The 17,244-nt window shown below is 43.6% G+C and overlaps 2 protein-coding genes across 3 annotated transcripts; both read left to right on the plus strand.

Annotated features, from left to right (window-relative positions):
- The first annotated feature begins 2,674 nt into the window (after nucleotides 1–2,674).
- On the plus strand, nucleotides 2,675–4,323 carry LOC123998998 (G1/S-specific cyclin-D2-like). The gene is made up of 5 exons (XM_046304302.1): nucleotides 2,675–2,710; nucleotides 2,741–2,920; nucleotides 3,030–3,245; nucleotides 3,438–3,758; nucleotides 4,019–4,323. Exons 1-5 carry the CDS (start codon nucleotides 2,675–2,677, stop codon nucleotides 4,166–4,168), a joined length of 903 nt encoding a protein of 300 aa, XP_046160258.1. The 3' UTR covers nucleotides 4,169–4,323.
- A 636-nt stretch (nucleotides 4,324–4,959) lies between these two features.
- Nucleotides 4,960–16,706, plus strand: LOC124000079 (nucleobindin-2-like). Of its 2 annotated transcripts, none has more exons than XM_046306194.1 (13): nucleotides 4,960–5,153; nucleotides 5,931–6,063; nucleotides 6,424–6,540; nucleotides 7,631–7,763; nucleotides 7,845–7,948; nucleotides 13,505–13,690; nucleotides 13,808–13,898; nucleotides 13,978–14,036; nucleotides 14,198–14,290; nucleotides 14,505–14,594; nucleotides 14,674–14,847; nucleotides 15,012–15,126; nucleotides 15,244–16,706. In XM_046306194.1, the coding sequence occupies exons 1-13, from the start codon at nucleotides 5,140–5,142 to the stop codon at nucleotides 15,330–15,332; spliced, it is 1,398 nt and encodes a 465-aa protein (XP_046162150.1). In that variant the 5' UTR covers nucleotides 4,960–5,139; the 3' UTR covers nucleotides 15,333–16,706. The 2 variants fall into 2 exon arrangements, with proteins under 2 accessions (XP_046162150.1, XP_046162151.1); XM_046306195.1 differs by lacking the exon at nucleotides 4,960–5,153 and adding an exon at nucleotides 5,161–5,437.
- The last annotated feature ends 538 nt before the right edge of the window (nucleotides 16,707–17,244 follow it).

Genomic DNA, 17,244 nt, shown 5'->3' on the forward strand with positions numbered 1-17,244 from the left:
CCAGAAAATTGTCAAAAGCACTTAGTTGGTTGACTTAGTTCTGAGTGATAGTGTTTATCAGTTCTGTAGGATGGTTTATGCAGTGTGTTAACTGAGTGAGCAGACCCCCTTCCCCTCCCCGTCAGCAGGTGTCTGTGAGGTGAAAAGGGATCTCTGTCCTCCCCTGTCCCGGACAATGAGGTGGAAAATGAGGGGCGGAGAAACACACTCCCCTCTCAAGACTGACTGGGTCGTTCATGTCTCTCTGTCCCCCTCTCTCCCTCCTTCCCTCTCTGTCTCAGTTTGAATACAGCTGCAATGTATGAATTTAGCAGGGTACTTAAACAGGCGGGCGATCTGTCACTCTGTTTCTCTTCCCCACGCCCCTCTCTGCCCTCTCTCTCTTCTGACCTGACCTCTTCTGACTCCCACAGCCAAACTCACTCTGGCTCTCATTCAAACTCAATCTGTTTTCAGTGCTAATCCAATCACTGTTTATGGATGTCTCTCTCAACAGCCATCATTCCCTCTAATTCTACAATGGTCCCAGTGTGTTGGGGTGATAATCTCTCTTGTTGTGATTGTGTTACCGCTTGGAGGGGGTTTTATCTGGAGTGTTTGAGATCTCAGAGGAGATCAAGTCTGTGGTTTAAATCTCAAGTCCCAGATAAGTGTGCTCTTACTAAAGAAGAATGCCTTTTGCATTCTTCTTGGGGTTTTCCAGCAAATGTGCAGCCACACACACACACAGATGACTAATGATTAAGGGTGATTGAGGAATATTTCAGCAATGAAATCTCTTGACTTCGAAGAGATTCAACAAAAGGACTCAGAAATGATGCTATGACTTTCCACAGTGAATGTTAGTGAGAAACACAAAATACATTCCAGCTAAACATTTGCATAAAACAGATACTATTTTAAAAGAAAACAACTGTATTACAACATATCTATTTGAAGGTCTGATTATCGTGATTGATTTAAAGCGGTAATCAGCAGTTGAAACAATAAGTGTCTCCCCGCCCCTTTTTGGGAAAAAGCTAAGGGATGGGGCTATAGAAATGTAACAACTCTCAAATTCAAAGAAAGAGCTATGGATGCAAGGACTGACCATCCATGATATCAATATGATAGTTTTAACCATGTTTGTTTGCATTTACTTTGTTTACAACCATTGGGATAAAACAAGCTAATATTTTGGGTTCTGATGTGCAGATTTCCCCTTTAATCAAGTAAAAATACAACATAACCTTAATTTATGCTTTTGTCTTATGATATTTTAAGGCTGATTCAAGAGGTGTGTAATTGTTTCATTTTCAGTGCTTCCCAAATGTCTCTGTGAAACATAAGCCCTCATGTGTCCCTCAAACCACCTGTAGTGACTCACTGTGTCAAATAGAATCTGAATTCACTACTCGTAAGTGTGACCCCATTGTGACCGTCAGGGGAGTCCCCGAGGAGCATGCGAGAGTGTGTCTGCTGTCCAGTGAATGTGTGAAGGGTGTGTGTGTGTGTCAGAGAGAGAGAGGACCCAGCAGAAGGCCAGGGGCTGGTGTCTGACACTGATTTGTAAAGGAGACAATACGGCTCATTGACCTGCCTGCTCTACTGTCTGTTGCTCGTACCTCACCCTGTCCTCCCTAGTGGATTCACCCAGCTTTAAACAGGGATAGCAGATTGCCACAGGCTGGGGGGGGGGGGGGGGGGCTAGAGTGACGGGACACAGGTTGCTTTGACAATGAGATTCCTCAGAGAGTTCTGGGCACTAGAGAGAGAGTTTCATGCCAAAAGTTAGATATTCAGAGTACGGAAATCTTTATACATATATATTAGTTCGTAGCACAAAAATTATGTGTAGCTACAAACAGGTCAGGGCAAAAAGGTTTACAAAAGGATTTTGTAAAAATGCAACCATTCAACACTGCATAAACCCTCACGTTGCTTTTCCAATTAACTGCAATTATAATCTCTAATTTCTCTATACAGTTTATATTATTTAATGGGAAAGAATTTGTAACTTTCAGTTTGATAAGATATATTTCCATCTTTTCTCTTTCCCCTTTAATATTGTCAACAAACAACCTACTCCTCATGTTATCCATTTCCATTGTCAGAGTTTGGAGATGACCTTTTCTCTCCTCCCTTCTCTCCCTTTCTCCCCTTCTCTTTTTCACTGTTGGGGGCAAGCTGTTGCCCTGTCCCTGCGGGCCCCTCCCTCTCTTGTCTGCACCCTCTCTCCTCCCCTCCCTCTCTCTCCTTCTCTATTTTCTCACTCTCTCCACCTGTTGATGCAATTGTTGTACAGACAGCATTGTTGTCTTTTTATTATTTTATGTCAGTCACTATGTTACCACCCTCTTTCTCTTTCATTCCCTCTTCACCACACCCTTTCTGTCATTTTCTTTCTCCGAGGGGTATAAAACCCAGCCAGAGGAGGTTCGGGCTAAGATTCACACCAGCGCCACACAGGAACACACACATACAGAGGGGCGAGGAAATAAAAGGACATCCAACATAGCAGTGACAAGAAGAGGGTTCAATTGAGTTGGATTAGTTGCAGATTTTCAGCACACATATTGGTCCTACATTCTCTCTCCTTACACTGACAGAGTAACATTGACTTGTTGTATCCCACTTTCTGGACCGAGAGGAACACAAACCCACCTAGGTAGTTGTGTGTGGGCTGAGCTGAGGGATGTCTGTGTCTGTGTCTCTGTGGTGTGAGGAGGAAGTCCGAGGTCAGCAAGGTCAGGGAGCCCAGCAGGGCCAGGCCAGGGGCCAGTCACAGCTCCGGGCCCCCTGGGACCCCAGTGTGTCTGGGCAGCGGATCATCCAGAGGCTGCTACAGGTGGAGGAGAGATATCTGCCCTCCGCCCTCTACGTCGCCCTCATCCAGAGAGAGCCGGAGCGCAGAGAGGAGCTCGCCAAGTGGGCTATGGAAGTATGAACTTTCATTCTCTGGATTCCATTTTCATCTCTTTTTCCCCACATGTCTTTGGTGTACTGTGATGAGGCACTAATTGATTCTCTCCTGTTGGTCTCTCTACTAGGTATGCTGTGAGCGTGGCTGTGACGAAACAGTGTTTCCCCTGTCTGTCTCTATGTTGGACCGCTTCCTGTCTGCCTCCCTGTCTCTCCCTGTTTCCCCCTACTGCCTGGCTGCAGCCTGCATCCTCATCGCCTCCAAACTAACAGAATGTGACACAATCTCTGCTGACTCTCTTTGTGCTGCAGCTGAGTACAGCTTCCTGCCCTCCAACATACGGGTAGGTCACCATTTTGATATTGAGGAGAGACAATTTCAAAACTCTGTGTGTGACAATATGGGGGACCTTCTGAATGCAAACCATCTCTGTGTTATTATATGCATTGTATTCAGTGGGCTATATATACACTAAATGAAAAGGTTTTTACACAGAAACACATGTATATTGATGTTCTTGCCCTTTCATCATAAGGAGATGGAACGTGTCATCCTTGCGACTCTTCGATGGGACGTTGCTGCGGTAACTGCTCAGGACTTCATTCCACATTTCCTTCCTCCTGTAGGGGAGAGGAAGGATGGAAAGGCAGACACAGAGGAGTTATTCTCCACACTGCGTCGGCATAGTGACACCCTGGTTGCCATGTGTGTCTGTGACTACCGTTTCCTGGGAGCCCCTCCATCCCTGGTTGCTGCGGCAGCGCTGAACTCTGCCCTCCGGGGTTTGGGCAACAAGGGTCCAGGTCATCTGGGTCATATGAGTGCTACACTGGCAGAACTGTGTCAGACTGACCTGGTGAGTGCCTAGCAGTATCTCTAATATCTCTACAGAAAATATCTCAACATATTGGTTGTATTACAGCCAGGAGCTGCAATTCAACTCTATTCAGTAGCAATGCTGAATGAAAGACTGATTTAGAGGTGAAAATGGGACTAGAAAGAAAGGACCACAGAACTAAGTGTTTGAGTTACAGATTGGTTGTGATATGGTTAGTGTGACTGGAAGGGTACTGGTTTTAATCCTAATCTGTGTTTATCTTTCTTCTTTGATCACAGATGGTGTTGCAGTGTTACAGTGAATTGATAGAAGCTGCCCTCAAACAACGGCTCAGAGGTGGACTCCAAGACAGTGCCATGGAGAAGGATGGAGAAGTAGAGGATGAAAGAGCAGGCACTCCTACTGATATGAGAGAGATTGATTTCTAAACACTAAATTGTGTAAGGCAAAGTGCGAATCAATCAAAGTCCTGCATGTAGCTCATCAGTGAAACTGATATAAACTCTTTATGACCTCAAATGCTCTACAATTTATTATATTTTGAAATTACTTTAATTTAATATTGTTTATTTATTCATTGTGTTTCTTGTGCCATATTTATTATTTATTTTCATGACTGTGATTCTTTGTCATTATGTTGTTGATAGTATGTCCTTAATCTATTATTTATCCATTTATTTATTATGTGCAATTACATAATATTAATTTATTTCAATTCACCATTGTTTGTGTTTGTGACAAGGTAATTGATTAAATAATATACATAGCTATCTATTTTAATTAAATAAAAACATACCGTTTACCTGTTAGAATTGGATCTTTTATTTATTTTCTCTTTATATGTGATGCGTGTGATGGACAAACACCCTTATGGAAATAAGACACCCTTACAATGTAAATGAAATACAATTTCACTTATTTATGTATTGCCTTATTTAACTTCAAAACAATAACTGTACTTCGCATATGTGGGTGTTTTTCATAAGATAAGGAAGACGTAAAGGAAATGTACGTTTTTCTATATTGGAAAGAGACCAAAGATGATCTGTTATATTGACAAGACTGACCATTCTAACAACGGAAACATATGTCATCAATGATGAAAGGCAGGAGAAATCAGGTGAGACCATTTTAGCCAATGAGAGGGTAGATAAGCGTGTGACCAACAGGCAAAACTAAGTTGTTTTTCTCTAAATTGCCGGAATGCCACGTGAATCCACTTATATAAGTACATTTGTAACCGCCTAAACATTACAAAACTTCTATTCGATTTCGACACCCTCCATGCAAAAAAGGGCTTATCTCACGCGGACATATTTTGGGCGCAGTAAATCCTCTTGCTTCGCCTCTTTCCCCACTGACGAGACCACTGAACTACAGTTTATTAAGAACGGACGGGATGGGGACGCTGAGGTATAATAATTCCGCGTTCATGTGAAAGTCGGAACTATGAAACTCGAAACTAGCAAACTCGGAAATTTACTAATTTCCTAGTTCCGAATAGTAGGTGAACGCGTTATAAGAACGGACGGGACCCATACGATCGGTCACACACACAGTCGCTTCTTTTTGACGTAATTTTCGGCTGCCACGCAAAAATCTTTCTTTTTTTTCATTTCGGAAAGCATTTAGTGAAGGAAGTAACGTTAGCTGGCTAACACAACGGGCAAGAATTAGCCACCGATTAACAAGTAACGGTAAGCGAGAATCCCCCATGTCACAACGAGTGTACATAATACTACATTTGGCCTGTTGGCGTTGCCATATGTTTTCTAGAGGGTTTCGCACATTTAATATGAATGGGGGACGCAAGATGGATGTAAGCCTCTCGTCCGTAGCTAGCTAGCTAGCTTGCTGTTGTTCAGAGTGCGGTAGTGTCTTTGCTGTTGCGTGTTGTTGCGCTTTCTACTGAAAAGCTGTATATTGTCACGCGAAATCAGAGCGTAGACCTTTCATTCAGCCAGGTTTCGCGATAGCCCATAGTGCGTCACTAGCCCACAGTATCTGATGGTCAATCTGCCAGTTCCCATATAATGTCCATGCAACAGGATAAGCCTCCTGTGATGTGCCTCTGTCTGTCAGATGTCAGCCGTCAAACATAATTCAGTTGGTGTTCAGTACCAAATGACAGCTGAATAATGTCTGAATATATAATTGACATAGACAGATCATATATGTTCATACTTGCAGGAGGATGAACCTGGATCCTGGCTGGCTGCTGCTCCTATCCATGTCTCTGGAGGTTTGGTCAGTGCCCCTCGACCGCAATGCAACCCCCCAGGAAGCACAGCCTCCTCAGGAGGACAAACAGGAGGATAATGTGGTACGCCTTTGTTGTCTGTCTGTCTGTGTATCCGCGTGTGATGTGTGTGTGGTTGCCTGTCCATTGCAGGACACAGGCCTATACTATGACCGGTATCTGTATCCATGTGTGATGTGTGTGTGGTTGCCTGTCCATTGCAGGACACAGGCCTATACTATGACCGGTATCTGTATCCATGTGTGATGTGTGTGTGGTTGCCTGTCCATTGCAGGACACAGGCCTATACTATGACCGGTATCTGTATCCATGTGTGATGTGTGTGTGGTTGCCTGTCCATTGCAGGACACAGGCCTATACTATGACCGGTATCTGTATCCATGTGTGATGTTGTGTGTGTGTGTGGTTGCCTGTCCATTGCAGGACACAGGCCTATACTATGACCGGTATCTGAGAGAGGTGATTGAGGTGATTGAGGTGCTGGAGACAGATCCCCACTTCAGAGAGAAACTCCAGACTGCCAACACAGAGGACATCAAGGTCTGTCTCTCTCTCTTGTCTTATATTTTCTGACCTTAGTAGTTTTTGAAAGTATTAACTCACTATAAGTATTAACCCCTCACCTCCTTGTGTAGTACCTATGATGTTACACAAGTCATCTATAGTAGGGATTGGCACGGATTATTTGAATATCTGAATGGATGTTAGTATTCGATTACTTAATGGTCTATTTTAACAATGAAAATGCCTGGTCTAAAATTTCATAAAAGGACCTATGTGACATTGCTACATAGCCTGCAAGGATAGACTATTACATTAAACATTTTAATAGCACAACAGTTTTATGACAGTTTTTATGAGTGCGGCCCATTAAAAAAAGATGCCCCGGTAGCCTTCACACGTGGAGCTTGTTGTTATTGTTGGTCAATCAAAGCGATGTTAGTCGGAGGCTCAATTTGTAGTAAAGGAAGTGGGACATTACTAATCAATGCAAAATAGAATAAAAATTACGGAATTAAGTTTGCTAAATGAGAAGGAGTAGACTACAATGATCAACCAACAGGTAGGCTGTTGTTTCATATGAATGGAGTTGTCGTAGACAATTACGAGGAGTGCCTCAATAAGCCTTTCTACTTTAGCTAGCTAGCTGACTAACTTACCTAGCTACTGTAGCCAGCTAGCTTCTTTACAATGATTTGGTTCAGTCAAGACCGGTACTACCAGATGGTATGATAACTTGTTACTGCCATAGGTTTTCTAACTAGCACGAGTCGGTTTGTCTACTTTTTCTCTCTCCCTCTGTGCCACACACACTGGCCCCTGCTCCTCTCTCACACCTCACTTACCCTTCTGCTGAAACGCGTAGGGTACCGTTTTCTTTAAAACATGTATTTCTACAATCCAGATATCTGAAAAAAGATCATATTTGTATAGTGAAATAATTTCAAATGCCCATCCCTCATCTATAGTGTACATACAGTATGTGTAAATTATTTGTCTATACATTCTGTCTATGTTCTGTTTATTGTGGCAGCATCAAGTCACTGGGTCAAGTTCCTGGTACATGTACAGTAAATGTCCTGGCGAATAAAGGTGAATCTGTGTCTGACTGACTGTCCATCTTCTTCAGAATGGTCGTCTCAGTAAGGAGCTGGACCTTGTGGGGCACCATGTTAGAACTCGTCTGGATGAGCTGAAGAGACAGGAGGTGTCTCGCCTCAGGATGCTGCTCAAAGCCAAACTGGACAGCACCAACACACAGAGTGAGGGTTTCTAAAGGCCTGGAAGACCAAGATTATATATGTTTTCTCAGTCACTTGTTAAAACCCCTGTTTATCCCCAAGGTTTACAGATGGACCATGCCTCTCTGTTGAAGCAGTTTGAACACCTGGATCCACACAATCAGAACACCTTTGAGGCCAAAGACCTTGAGCTGCTCATCTCAACGGTAATGCAGTGAGCATAGAGTCCAGGGCCTGTATGTGCATTCATAGAACATCTAAGAGTAGGTACAGATCTAGGATCAGTTTAGCCTTTTCAAATCAAATTTTATTGGTACAAATACACATTTATTGTGTACACACAAACATATTTATCAGATGTTATTGCGGGTGTAGCGAAATGCTTCTGTTCCTAGCTCCAACAGTGCAGTAGTATCTAACAATACACAACAATACACACACATCTAAAAGTAAAAGAAGGGAATGAAGAAATATATAAATATTAGGACGAGCAATGTCGGAGTGGCATTGACTAAAATACAGTAGAATAGAATACAGTATATACATATGAGATGAGTAAAGCAGTATGTAAACATTATTAAAGTGACTAGTGTTCCATTATTAAAGTGGCCAGTGATTCTATGTATATAGGGCAGCAGCTTCTAAGGTGCAGGGTTGAATAACCGGGTGGTAGCTGGCTAGTGATGGCTATTTAACAGTCTGATGGCCTTGAGATAGAAGTCTCTCAGTCCCAGCTTTGATGCACCTGTACTGACCCCGCCTTCTGGATGATAGCAGGGTGAACAGGCAGTGGCTTGGGTGGTTGATGTCCTTTTTGGCCTTCCTGTGACATCGGGTGCTGTAGGTGTCCTGGAGTGCAGAAAGTGTGCCCCCGGTGATGCGTTGTGCAGACCGCACCACCCTCTGAAGAGCCCTGCGGTTTCAGGCGGAGAAGTTGCCATACCAGGGGGTGAAACAGCCTGACAGGATGCTCTCAATTGTCCATCTGTAAAAGTTTGAGTGTCTTAGGGGCCAAGCTGAATTTTTTCAGCTTCCTGAGGTTGAAGAGCAGTTGTTGCTCCTTCTTCACCACACTGTGTGGATGAATCATTTCAGATTGTCAGTGATGTGTACGCCGAGGAACTTGAGGGTACTATGGTATTGAAAGCATTCTTCTGTAGGTATTCCTCGTGTCCAGATGGGATAGGGCAGTGTGATGGCGATTGCATCGTCTGTGGATCTATTGGGGTGGTATGTCAATTGAAGTGGGTCTAGGGTGTCAGGTAGCGGTGATATGATCCTTAACTAGCCTCTCAAAGCACTTCATGATGACAGAAGTGAGTGCTACGGGGAAATAGTTATTTAGTTCAGTTACCTTTGCTTTCTTTGGTACAGGAATAATGGTGGACATCTTGAAGGAAGTGGGGTCAGCAGACTGGGATAGGGAGAGATGGAATATGTCTGTAAACACTCCAGACAGCTGGTCTGCACTTACTCTGAGACTCTGAGGACGCTTCTAGGGATGCCTTCTGGGCTGGTATTCTTGTGAGGGTTACCACGCTTAAATGTTTTACTCACAGAATGAGAGCCTACAGTCCTTGAAATCTAGCCGTGTTGGTGGCATTGTTATCCTCAAAGCGGACAAAAAGGTGTTTAGTTTGTCCGGGAGCAAGACGTGGCTGGTTTTCCCTTTGTAATCTGTGATTGTCTGTAGACCCTGCCACATACGTCTCATGTCTGAGCCATTGAATTGTGACTCCACTTTGTCTCTGTACTGACGTTTTGCCTGTTTGATTTCCTTACGGAGAAAATAACTACTGTTTGTATTCGACTATATTCCCAGCCACCTTGCCATGGTTAAATGCAGTGGTTTGCGCTTTCAGTTTTGTGCGACTGCTGCCATCTATCCACGGTTTCTGGTTTGGGTAGGTTTTAAGTCAGTGGGAATAACATCCTCTATACACTTCCTGTTGAATTCAGTCACCGTGTCTTTGTATACGTCAATGTTATTCTGAGGTTAGCCAGAACAAATCCCAGTCCGCTTGAACAAAACAATATTGAAGCATGGATTCCGATCTGGTCAGACCAGCTTTGACTAGACCTTAGCACGGGTACTTCCTGTTTGAGTTTCTGCCTATAGGAAGGGAGGAGCAAAATGCAGTCGTGATCTTATTTGCCGGAGGGAGGTTGGGGGAGGGCCTTGTAGGCATTTCGAAAGAATTGCAGTGGTCTAGTGTTTTATCAGAGCGAGTACGACAGTCAATGTCTTGATAGAACTTCAGTAGTGTTTTCCTCAGATTTGCTTTGTTAAAATCCCCAGCTAAAATCAAAACAAATCAAATCAAATCAAATTTATTTATATAGCCCTTCGTACGTCAGCTGATATCTCAAAGTGCTGTACAGAAACCCAGCCTAAAACCCCAAACAGCAAACAATGCAGGTGTAAAAGCACGGTGGCTAGGAAAAACTCCCTAGAAAGGCCAAAACCTAGGAAGAAACCTAGAGAGGAACCGGGCTATGTGGGGTGGCCAGTCCTCTTCTGGCTGTGCCGGGTAGAGATTATAACAGAACATGACCAAGATGTTCAAATGTTCATAAATGACCAGCATGGTCAAATAATAATAAGGCAGAACAGTTGAAACTGGAGCAGCAGCACAGTCAGGTGGACTGGGGACAGCAAGGAGCCATCATGTCAGGTAGTCCTGGGGCACGGTCCTAGGGCTCAGGTCCTCCGAGAGAGAGAAAGAAAGAGAGAATTAGAGAGAGCATATGTGGGGTGGCCAGTCCTCTTCCGGCTGTGCCGGGTGGAGATTATAACAGAACGTGGCCAAGATGTTCAAATGTTCATAAATGACCAGCATGGTTGAATAATAGTAAGGCAGAACAGTTGAAACTGGAGCAGGAGCATGGCCAGGTGGACTGGGGACAGCAAGGAGTCCTCATGTCAGGTAGTCCTGGGACATGGTCCTAGGGCCCAGGCCAGTTGAAACTGGAGCAGCAGCATGGCCAGGTGGACTGGGGACAGCAAGGAGTCATCATGTCAGGTAGTCCTGGGGCATGGTTCTAGGGCTCAGGTCCTCCGAGAGAGAGAAAGAAAGAGAGAAGGAGAGAATTAGAGAACGCACACTTAGATTTACACAGGACACCGAATAGGACAGGAGAAGTACTCCAGATAAACAAACTGACCCTAGCCCCCCGACACAAACTACTGCAGCATAAATACTGGAGGCTGAGACAGGAGGCGTCAGGGGACACTGTGGCCCCATCCGAGGACACCCCCGGACAGGGCCAAACAGGAAGGATATAACCCCACCCACTTTGCCAAAGCACAGCCCCCACACCACTAGAGGGAAATCTTCAACCACCAACTTAATAAAATAAATGTAGTCTCAGGATATGTGGTTTCCAGTTTGCATAAAGTCCAGTGTAGTTCCTTGAGGGCTGTCGTGGTATTGGCTTGAGGGGGAATATACATGGCTGTCACTGGAACCGGAGAGAATCGGGAGGTAAAACGGTCGGCATTTGAATTTGAAGTATTCTAGGTCTGGTGAACAAAAGGACTTGAGTTACTGTATGTTATCACAATCACTCCATGAGTAGTTAATCATGAAACATACACCACCGCCCTTCTTCCCTGGGAGTTCTTTATTCCTGTCTGCGCAATGTACTGAGAACCCAGCTGGCTGTATGGACGGGGACAGTATATCCCGAGAGAGCCATGATTCCGTGAATCAGAGTATGTTACAGTCCCTGATGACTCTCTGGAGGGGGATCCTTGCCCTGAGCTCATCTGCTTTATTGTCCAGAGACTGAATATTAGCAAGTAATATACTTGGAAGTGGTGGAGGGTGTGCAAGCCTCCTGAGTATTCGGGAAAGTCGTATTCCTGGTCGTTACCGCCACTCTGATTTCCAAAAGTTATTTCCGGCTATATGTAATAACACAAAAACTGCTCTGGGCTAATAATGTAAGAAATAACACCAAAAAAAACTAAATACGGCAAAGTTGCTTAAGCGCTAGAAGCAGATCTGCCAAGTTTGTCTGTCGGCGCCATCTTTTATCATAATTAATGCGATTATATTGGGTGCTAATCCTAGATCAGTATTCCTACTCCAGAATGCGTTATGAATACGGGCCCTGATTCTTATCTACTTGTATAATAACACTGGTGTTGATTTACTTCATTATCCCCTCGTCCTTGTCCTTTGCCTCCCTGCTAGGCCAATGTACTTCAGTATCCCCCCCATCCTTGTCCTCTGTCTCCCAGCTAGGCCGATGTATATCAGTTTCCCCTTGTCCTCTGTCTCCCTGCTAGGCCAATGTACAGTACCAGTCAAAAGTTTGCTCATTCAATGGTTTTTCTTTATTTTCTACATTGTAGAATAACAGTGAAAACATCAAGACTATGAAATAGCACATATGGAATCATGTAGTCACCAAAAAACTGTTAAACAAATAAAAATATTTTAGATTCTTCAAAGTAGCCACCCTTTTCCTTGATGACAGCTTTTCACACTCTTGGCATTCTCTCAACCAGCTTGATGAGGAGTGGTTTTCCAACAGTCTTGAAGGAGTTCCCACATATGCTGAGCATTTGTTGGCTGCTTTCCCTTCACTCTATGGTCCAAACTCATCCCAAACCATCTCAATTGGGTTGAGGTTGGGTGATTGTGGAGGCCAGGTCATCTGATGCAGCATTCCATCACTCCTTCTTGGTCAAATAGCCCTTACACAGCCTGGAGGTGTGTTTCGGGTCATTGTCCTGTTGAAAAACAAATGATAGTCCCACTAAGCGCAGACCAAATGGGAGGGCGTATCGCTGCAGAATGCTGTGCTAGCCATGCTGGTTAAGTGTGCCTTAAATTCTAAATAAATCACAGACTGTGTCACCAGCAATGCACCATCACACCACCACCTCCATGCTTCACAGTGGGAACCACACATGCAGAGATCTTCTGTTCACCTACTCTGGGTCTCACAAAGACATGGCGGTTGGAACCAAAAATCTACAATTTGGACTCATCAGACCAAAGGACAGATTTTCACCGGTCTAAAGTCCATTGCTCATGTTTCTTGGCCCAAGCAAGTCTCTTCTTTTTGGTGTCCTTTGGTAGTGGTTTCTTTGCAGCAATTCAACCATTTATGCCTAATTCATGCAGTCTCCTCTGAACAGTTGATGTTGAGATGTGTCTGTTACTTGAACATTTATTTGGGCAGCAATCTTGAGGTGCAGTTAATGCTAATGAATTTATCCTCTGCAGCAGAGGTAACTCTGGGTCTTCCTTTCCTGTGGCGGTCCTCATGAGAGCCGGTTTCATCATAGTACTTGATGGTTTTTCCGACTGCACTTGAAGAAACGTTCATAGTTCTTGAAATGTTCCAGATTGACTGACCTTCATGTCTTAAGGTAATGATGGACTGTTGTTTTCTCTTTGCTCAAATGCATTAAGAAAGAAAGAAATTCCACAAATGAACTTTTAACAAGGCACACCAGTTAATTGAAATGCATTCCAGGTGACTACCTCATGAAGCTGGTTGAGAGAATGCCAAGAGTGTGCAAAGCTGTCATCAAGGCAAAGGGTGGCTACTTTGAAAAATCTCATACATTTTGATTTGTTTATCACTTTGTGGTTACTACATGATTCCATATGTGTTATTTCATAGTTTGTCTTCACTATTATTGTACATTGTAGAAATAAATTAAGGAGTAGGTGTATCCAACATTTTGATTGGTACTGTACATCAGTATCTCCCTCATCCTTGTCCTCTTGTCTCCCTGCTAGGCCACTAAAGACCTAGAGAACTACGATGCAGAGAGACATGATGAGTTCAAACGCTATGAGATGCTGAAGGAGCACGAGAGACGGGAGTACCTCAAGGGTCTGGACCAGGAGAAGCGAGAGAAGGAGGAGAAGAGGATGGAGGAGCTGAAGGATAAACACCGCAAGCACCCCAAGGTCAACGCTCCGGTGAGAGAGAAAGACGGAGAGAGCGAGTAAGATGGAGGGAATGCTTTTTGTATGCGAGACCAGTAGAATGGAATCTCTCTCTTTTCTCTCTCCCTCTCTTTTCTATCTCTCCATCAGGGCAGTGTAGCTCAACTGCGTGAGGTATGGGAGGAGACTGATGGACTGGACCCAACAGAGTTTAACCCAAAGACCTTCTTCAAACTGCATGGTCAGTTAAGCTGCACTCTACTATTACATGATGATGACGTTTGTATGTGTTCAAATAATGTTTATTTTCCTCCCTGTAGATGCGAATGGAGATGGTGTTTTAGATGAGCAGGAACTAGAGGCCCTCTTTGCCAAAGAGGTAACGCACATTCCCCTCGTGTGTGTGTGTGTGTGTGTGTGTGTGTGTGTGTGTGTGTGTGTGTGTGTGTGTGTGTGTGTGTGTGTGTGTGTGTGTGTGTGTGTGTGTGTGTGTGTGTCCGTGTGGTATAGTAACAGCTCTCTCCTGCCCTCTACCCCCAGCTGGAGAAGGTCTACGACCCAAAGAATGAGGAGGATGATATGATGGAGATGGAGGAAGAGAGGCTGAGGATGAGGGAGCATGTCATGAAGAACGTTAGTATTGTTTGGATTTCTGTCCTCTGTTTTAATCCTCCATTTCTGTTTTTCCTTGTTTCTGTGTCTTTATCCCCCTCTCCTCTCTCTCTCTCTGTTCACCTCTCATCCTTTCACTCTCTGTCGGTTCGCCTCTCATCCGTTCACTCTGTCTGTTCACCTCTCATCCGTTCACTCTTGGTCTGTTATCTATTACTTTTTTCTGTTTTGACAGGTGGACATCAATCAAGATCGACTCGTCAGCCTGGAAGAGTTCCTTAAATCAACAGACAAGAAAGAGTTCAACAACCCTAAAGAATGGGATGTAAGTGAGTGATGGACGTTGGGTCGTTTTATAGTTTGTGTTTTGAGTCATGTCACACTCGTCTTCCCCATCCCTCCAGACTTTAGATGACACCAAGCCGGTGTTTACAGAGGCTGAGCTCCAGCGGTTTGAGGCGGAGCTGCGGACCAAGGAGGAGGAGCTCGGTAAGAGGGCGGAGTCTCTTCGTCAGGAGCAGGATCTGCTGAAGGAGAGGGGCAAGGCCCTGGAGGCCCAGAGACGAGAGTACCAACAGGTAGACAACCACCACTTATTCTGCACAGTGGTATGGAGGATAGCCATACTATGAACAGCCAAATACTTCAGAATAAGCCATACTGTCACTATAGCGATTATATCTTCAATGAAATATGAAACTATGAGTAGCCATATGATGAAATGTTTGTCTGGTCCTGTCAGGCAGTGCTAGAGATGTCTCAGAGGAAGGAGAAACAGGCAGTGGAGGGGCAGCCTCCTACGGGTCCTAACGGAGAACTACAGTTCCACCAAGAGATGCAGAAACTGGAAGATCAAGGTAAACGGGATTGACAAGATAAAAAGGGCAGAGATGGAGTGAGTTGGGGACATTTTAGCTTTTGTCTCTGAGGGGTTCTTTCAGTAATGGAATGTTCTCTCTGGCACTCTCATTCAGGTGCTAAAGCTCCTGTTGAACAAGAAGTCCAAGAGGCCCAGAATAACCTGCCTGCAGAACCACCACAGAACCTGCCCATACACACCTAATGCAGAATCCTGATACACATAGGGTTGCAATCGGATGGTATATTACTGGAAACTTTCTAAGTTTACCAGTAAACTACCAGAATTTTTGTAACTTTCAAGGAATATATGGAATTTTATCAGATGACATCTAGTGTCTTTTTTTGGTACTTCAGATTATCACAGGTGTTTGTGAGCATGGTTACATGTGTACCATAATTGGATTTTGTTTAAAACATTTGTATGATTTGCAAGAAGAACAATTTCCTTAATAATCCTGTTTACGTCTGAAATCAGGCTACTGATGAGACTTCAGATAAATTCAGAAAATCAGCCATCTAAAAAAATGTTCGACCACATTGGCCAAACTTTTTTGCAAAACAATTTCTAATATGCATACTTTTGTTTTTCCAAATTCACGCATAAGAGGGAGTCTTGCGCTACTGGTGCTGGGCGCAAATCAAATACACAGCTCGAATGCAGTAATTTGAAAGATTGCCTAGAAAACCAGGTGTTTTAATCGGTGTATGTTTACTTAGATTTTGACCGTACGCCGATTCAAGATAAGCAGAGTAAGGTGTTCACGTGACTATTTCCATACTTGGCCTACTGCCATAATCAGTTTAATATCAAATTATTAGTGTGCATGTAAACATACTCATGAATTATCTCTGGCCCTCTGTGTGGCCTTATCAGATATAACATCTATACAATAATTAAATGAGATGACAAAGCCGTAAAAGATCCTAAATATAAACCATCAACGTAGTGAATGTCATTGATGTTTAATATGAGGGTTTCAGAATAAAATACCCTTTGTTTATTTTACACACACTTTTTTATTTTACCATGTCAATATGTCTTTGTTGTAAATATTTGGGGATCAAACTGGTGGCAGTTGTGAAAAAATACAATAGTTTGAGAAGTTTGTGGAGTGAATTGAATTGAAAACAATGCAATTGTTGATTAGATGCTTTTCCAAAATGATTTAGGTTATTTTTCTCTTGAACCATATAGTCTATCCACTAGAAACTCATGGACATTATGGTCACAGATGTAAAAAATAATACTATATATGAATAACATTTTTTTAGTTCAAGTATAAATCACCAAAGTTACCATAGATTACCTGTTATTTACCAAAATTACAGAGGATTCCAGTAACTTTGGTAAAATAGTGGTAGCTGTGCAACCCTAAATACACACACACACGCTCTCGCAGGAACACATCTCTTTCACTGACACACATATCCAGATGGGTACAGCAGATGACATCATACAGCACAAGCGCACAACCCCAGTCAGTCAAGCACATCGTATCGTCCCCTGGCACAGTCCCGGTGTTCACCTATCTCTGTGGTTTACTTTTGATCTCAATAAATTATTCAACTCACTGGACCTAGCCTTCTTCATTTTTAAATTCTCTGTCTATAGATATTCTGCCCTTATGTTGTCTGTGTGTTGTATACCTAGCTTACCATTACTATTTTACTGTTTTCCCCCAAATGTCAAATTTCTGATTTGTGACCGCTAACCCTTTCCCAGATGAGGTGCATTGTTTGAATATTTAATTCCCAATCCCTTCTGCCTTCACATTCCTCTAGTTGACCTTTGGCCTCTCCTGCCAATAACTAATGTATCTGTTGGTCACTGGGATCTGGCATGCTTCTGTACATTGTTGTTATTCCAGCCTTGTCCCTTCTGTCATCACCCTTCTTATTTTAAATGTATTTGAAACATTCTGTTGTAGTAATGAATCCCTTCGGTGTCTGTACTGTGCTCCCTCTTTTCCTCTGCTGTTGTCCAGTGGTATGGTTCTCCGGGGAGTATGTGTGCTGATCATTGTTCTCTCCCATGGAATGGGTCCCCTGGCACACAGTGCATTCCTACCCTGCATTCCACTCACCCCCTGACCCCCGGTGACCTCAATGATGAC

Source organism: Oncorhynchus gorbuscha, linkage group LG16 (genome assembly GCF_021184085.1).
Source record: "Oncorhynchus gorbuscha isolate QuinsamMale2020 ecotype Even-year linkage group LG16, OgorEven_v1.0, whole genome shotgun sequence".
In the NCBI taxonomy this organism is placed as follows: domain Eukaryota; kingdom Metazoa; phylum Chordata; class Actinopteri; order Salmoniformes; family Salmonidae; genus Oncorhynchus; species Oncorhynchus gorbuscha.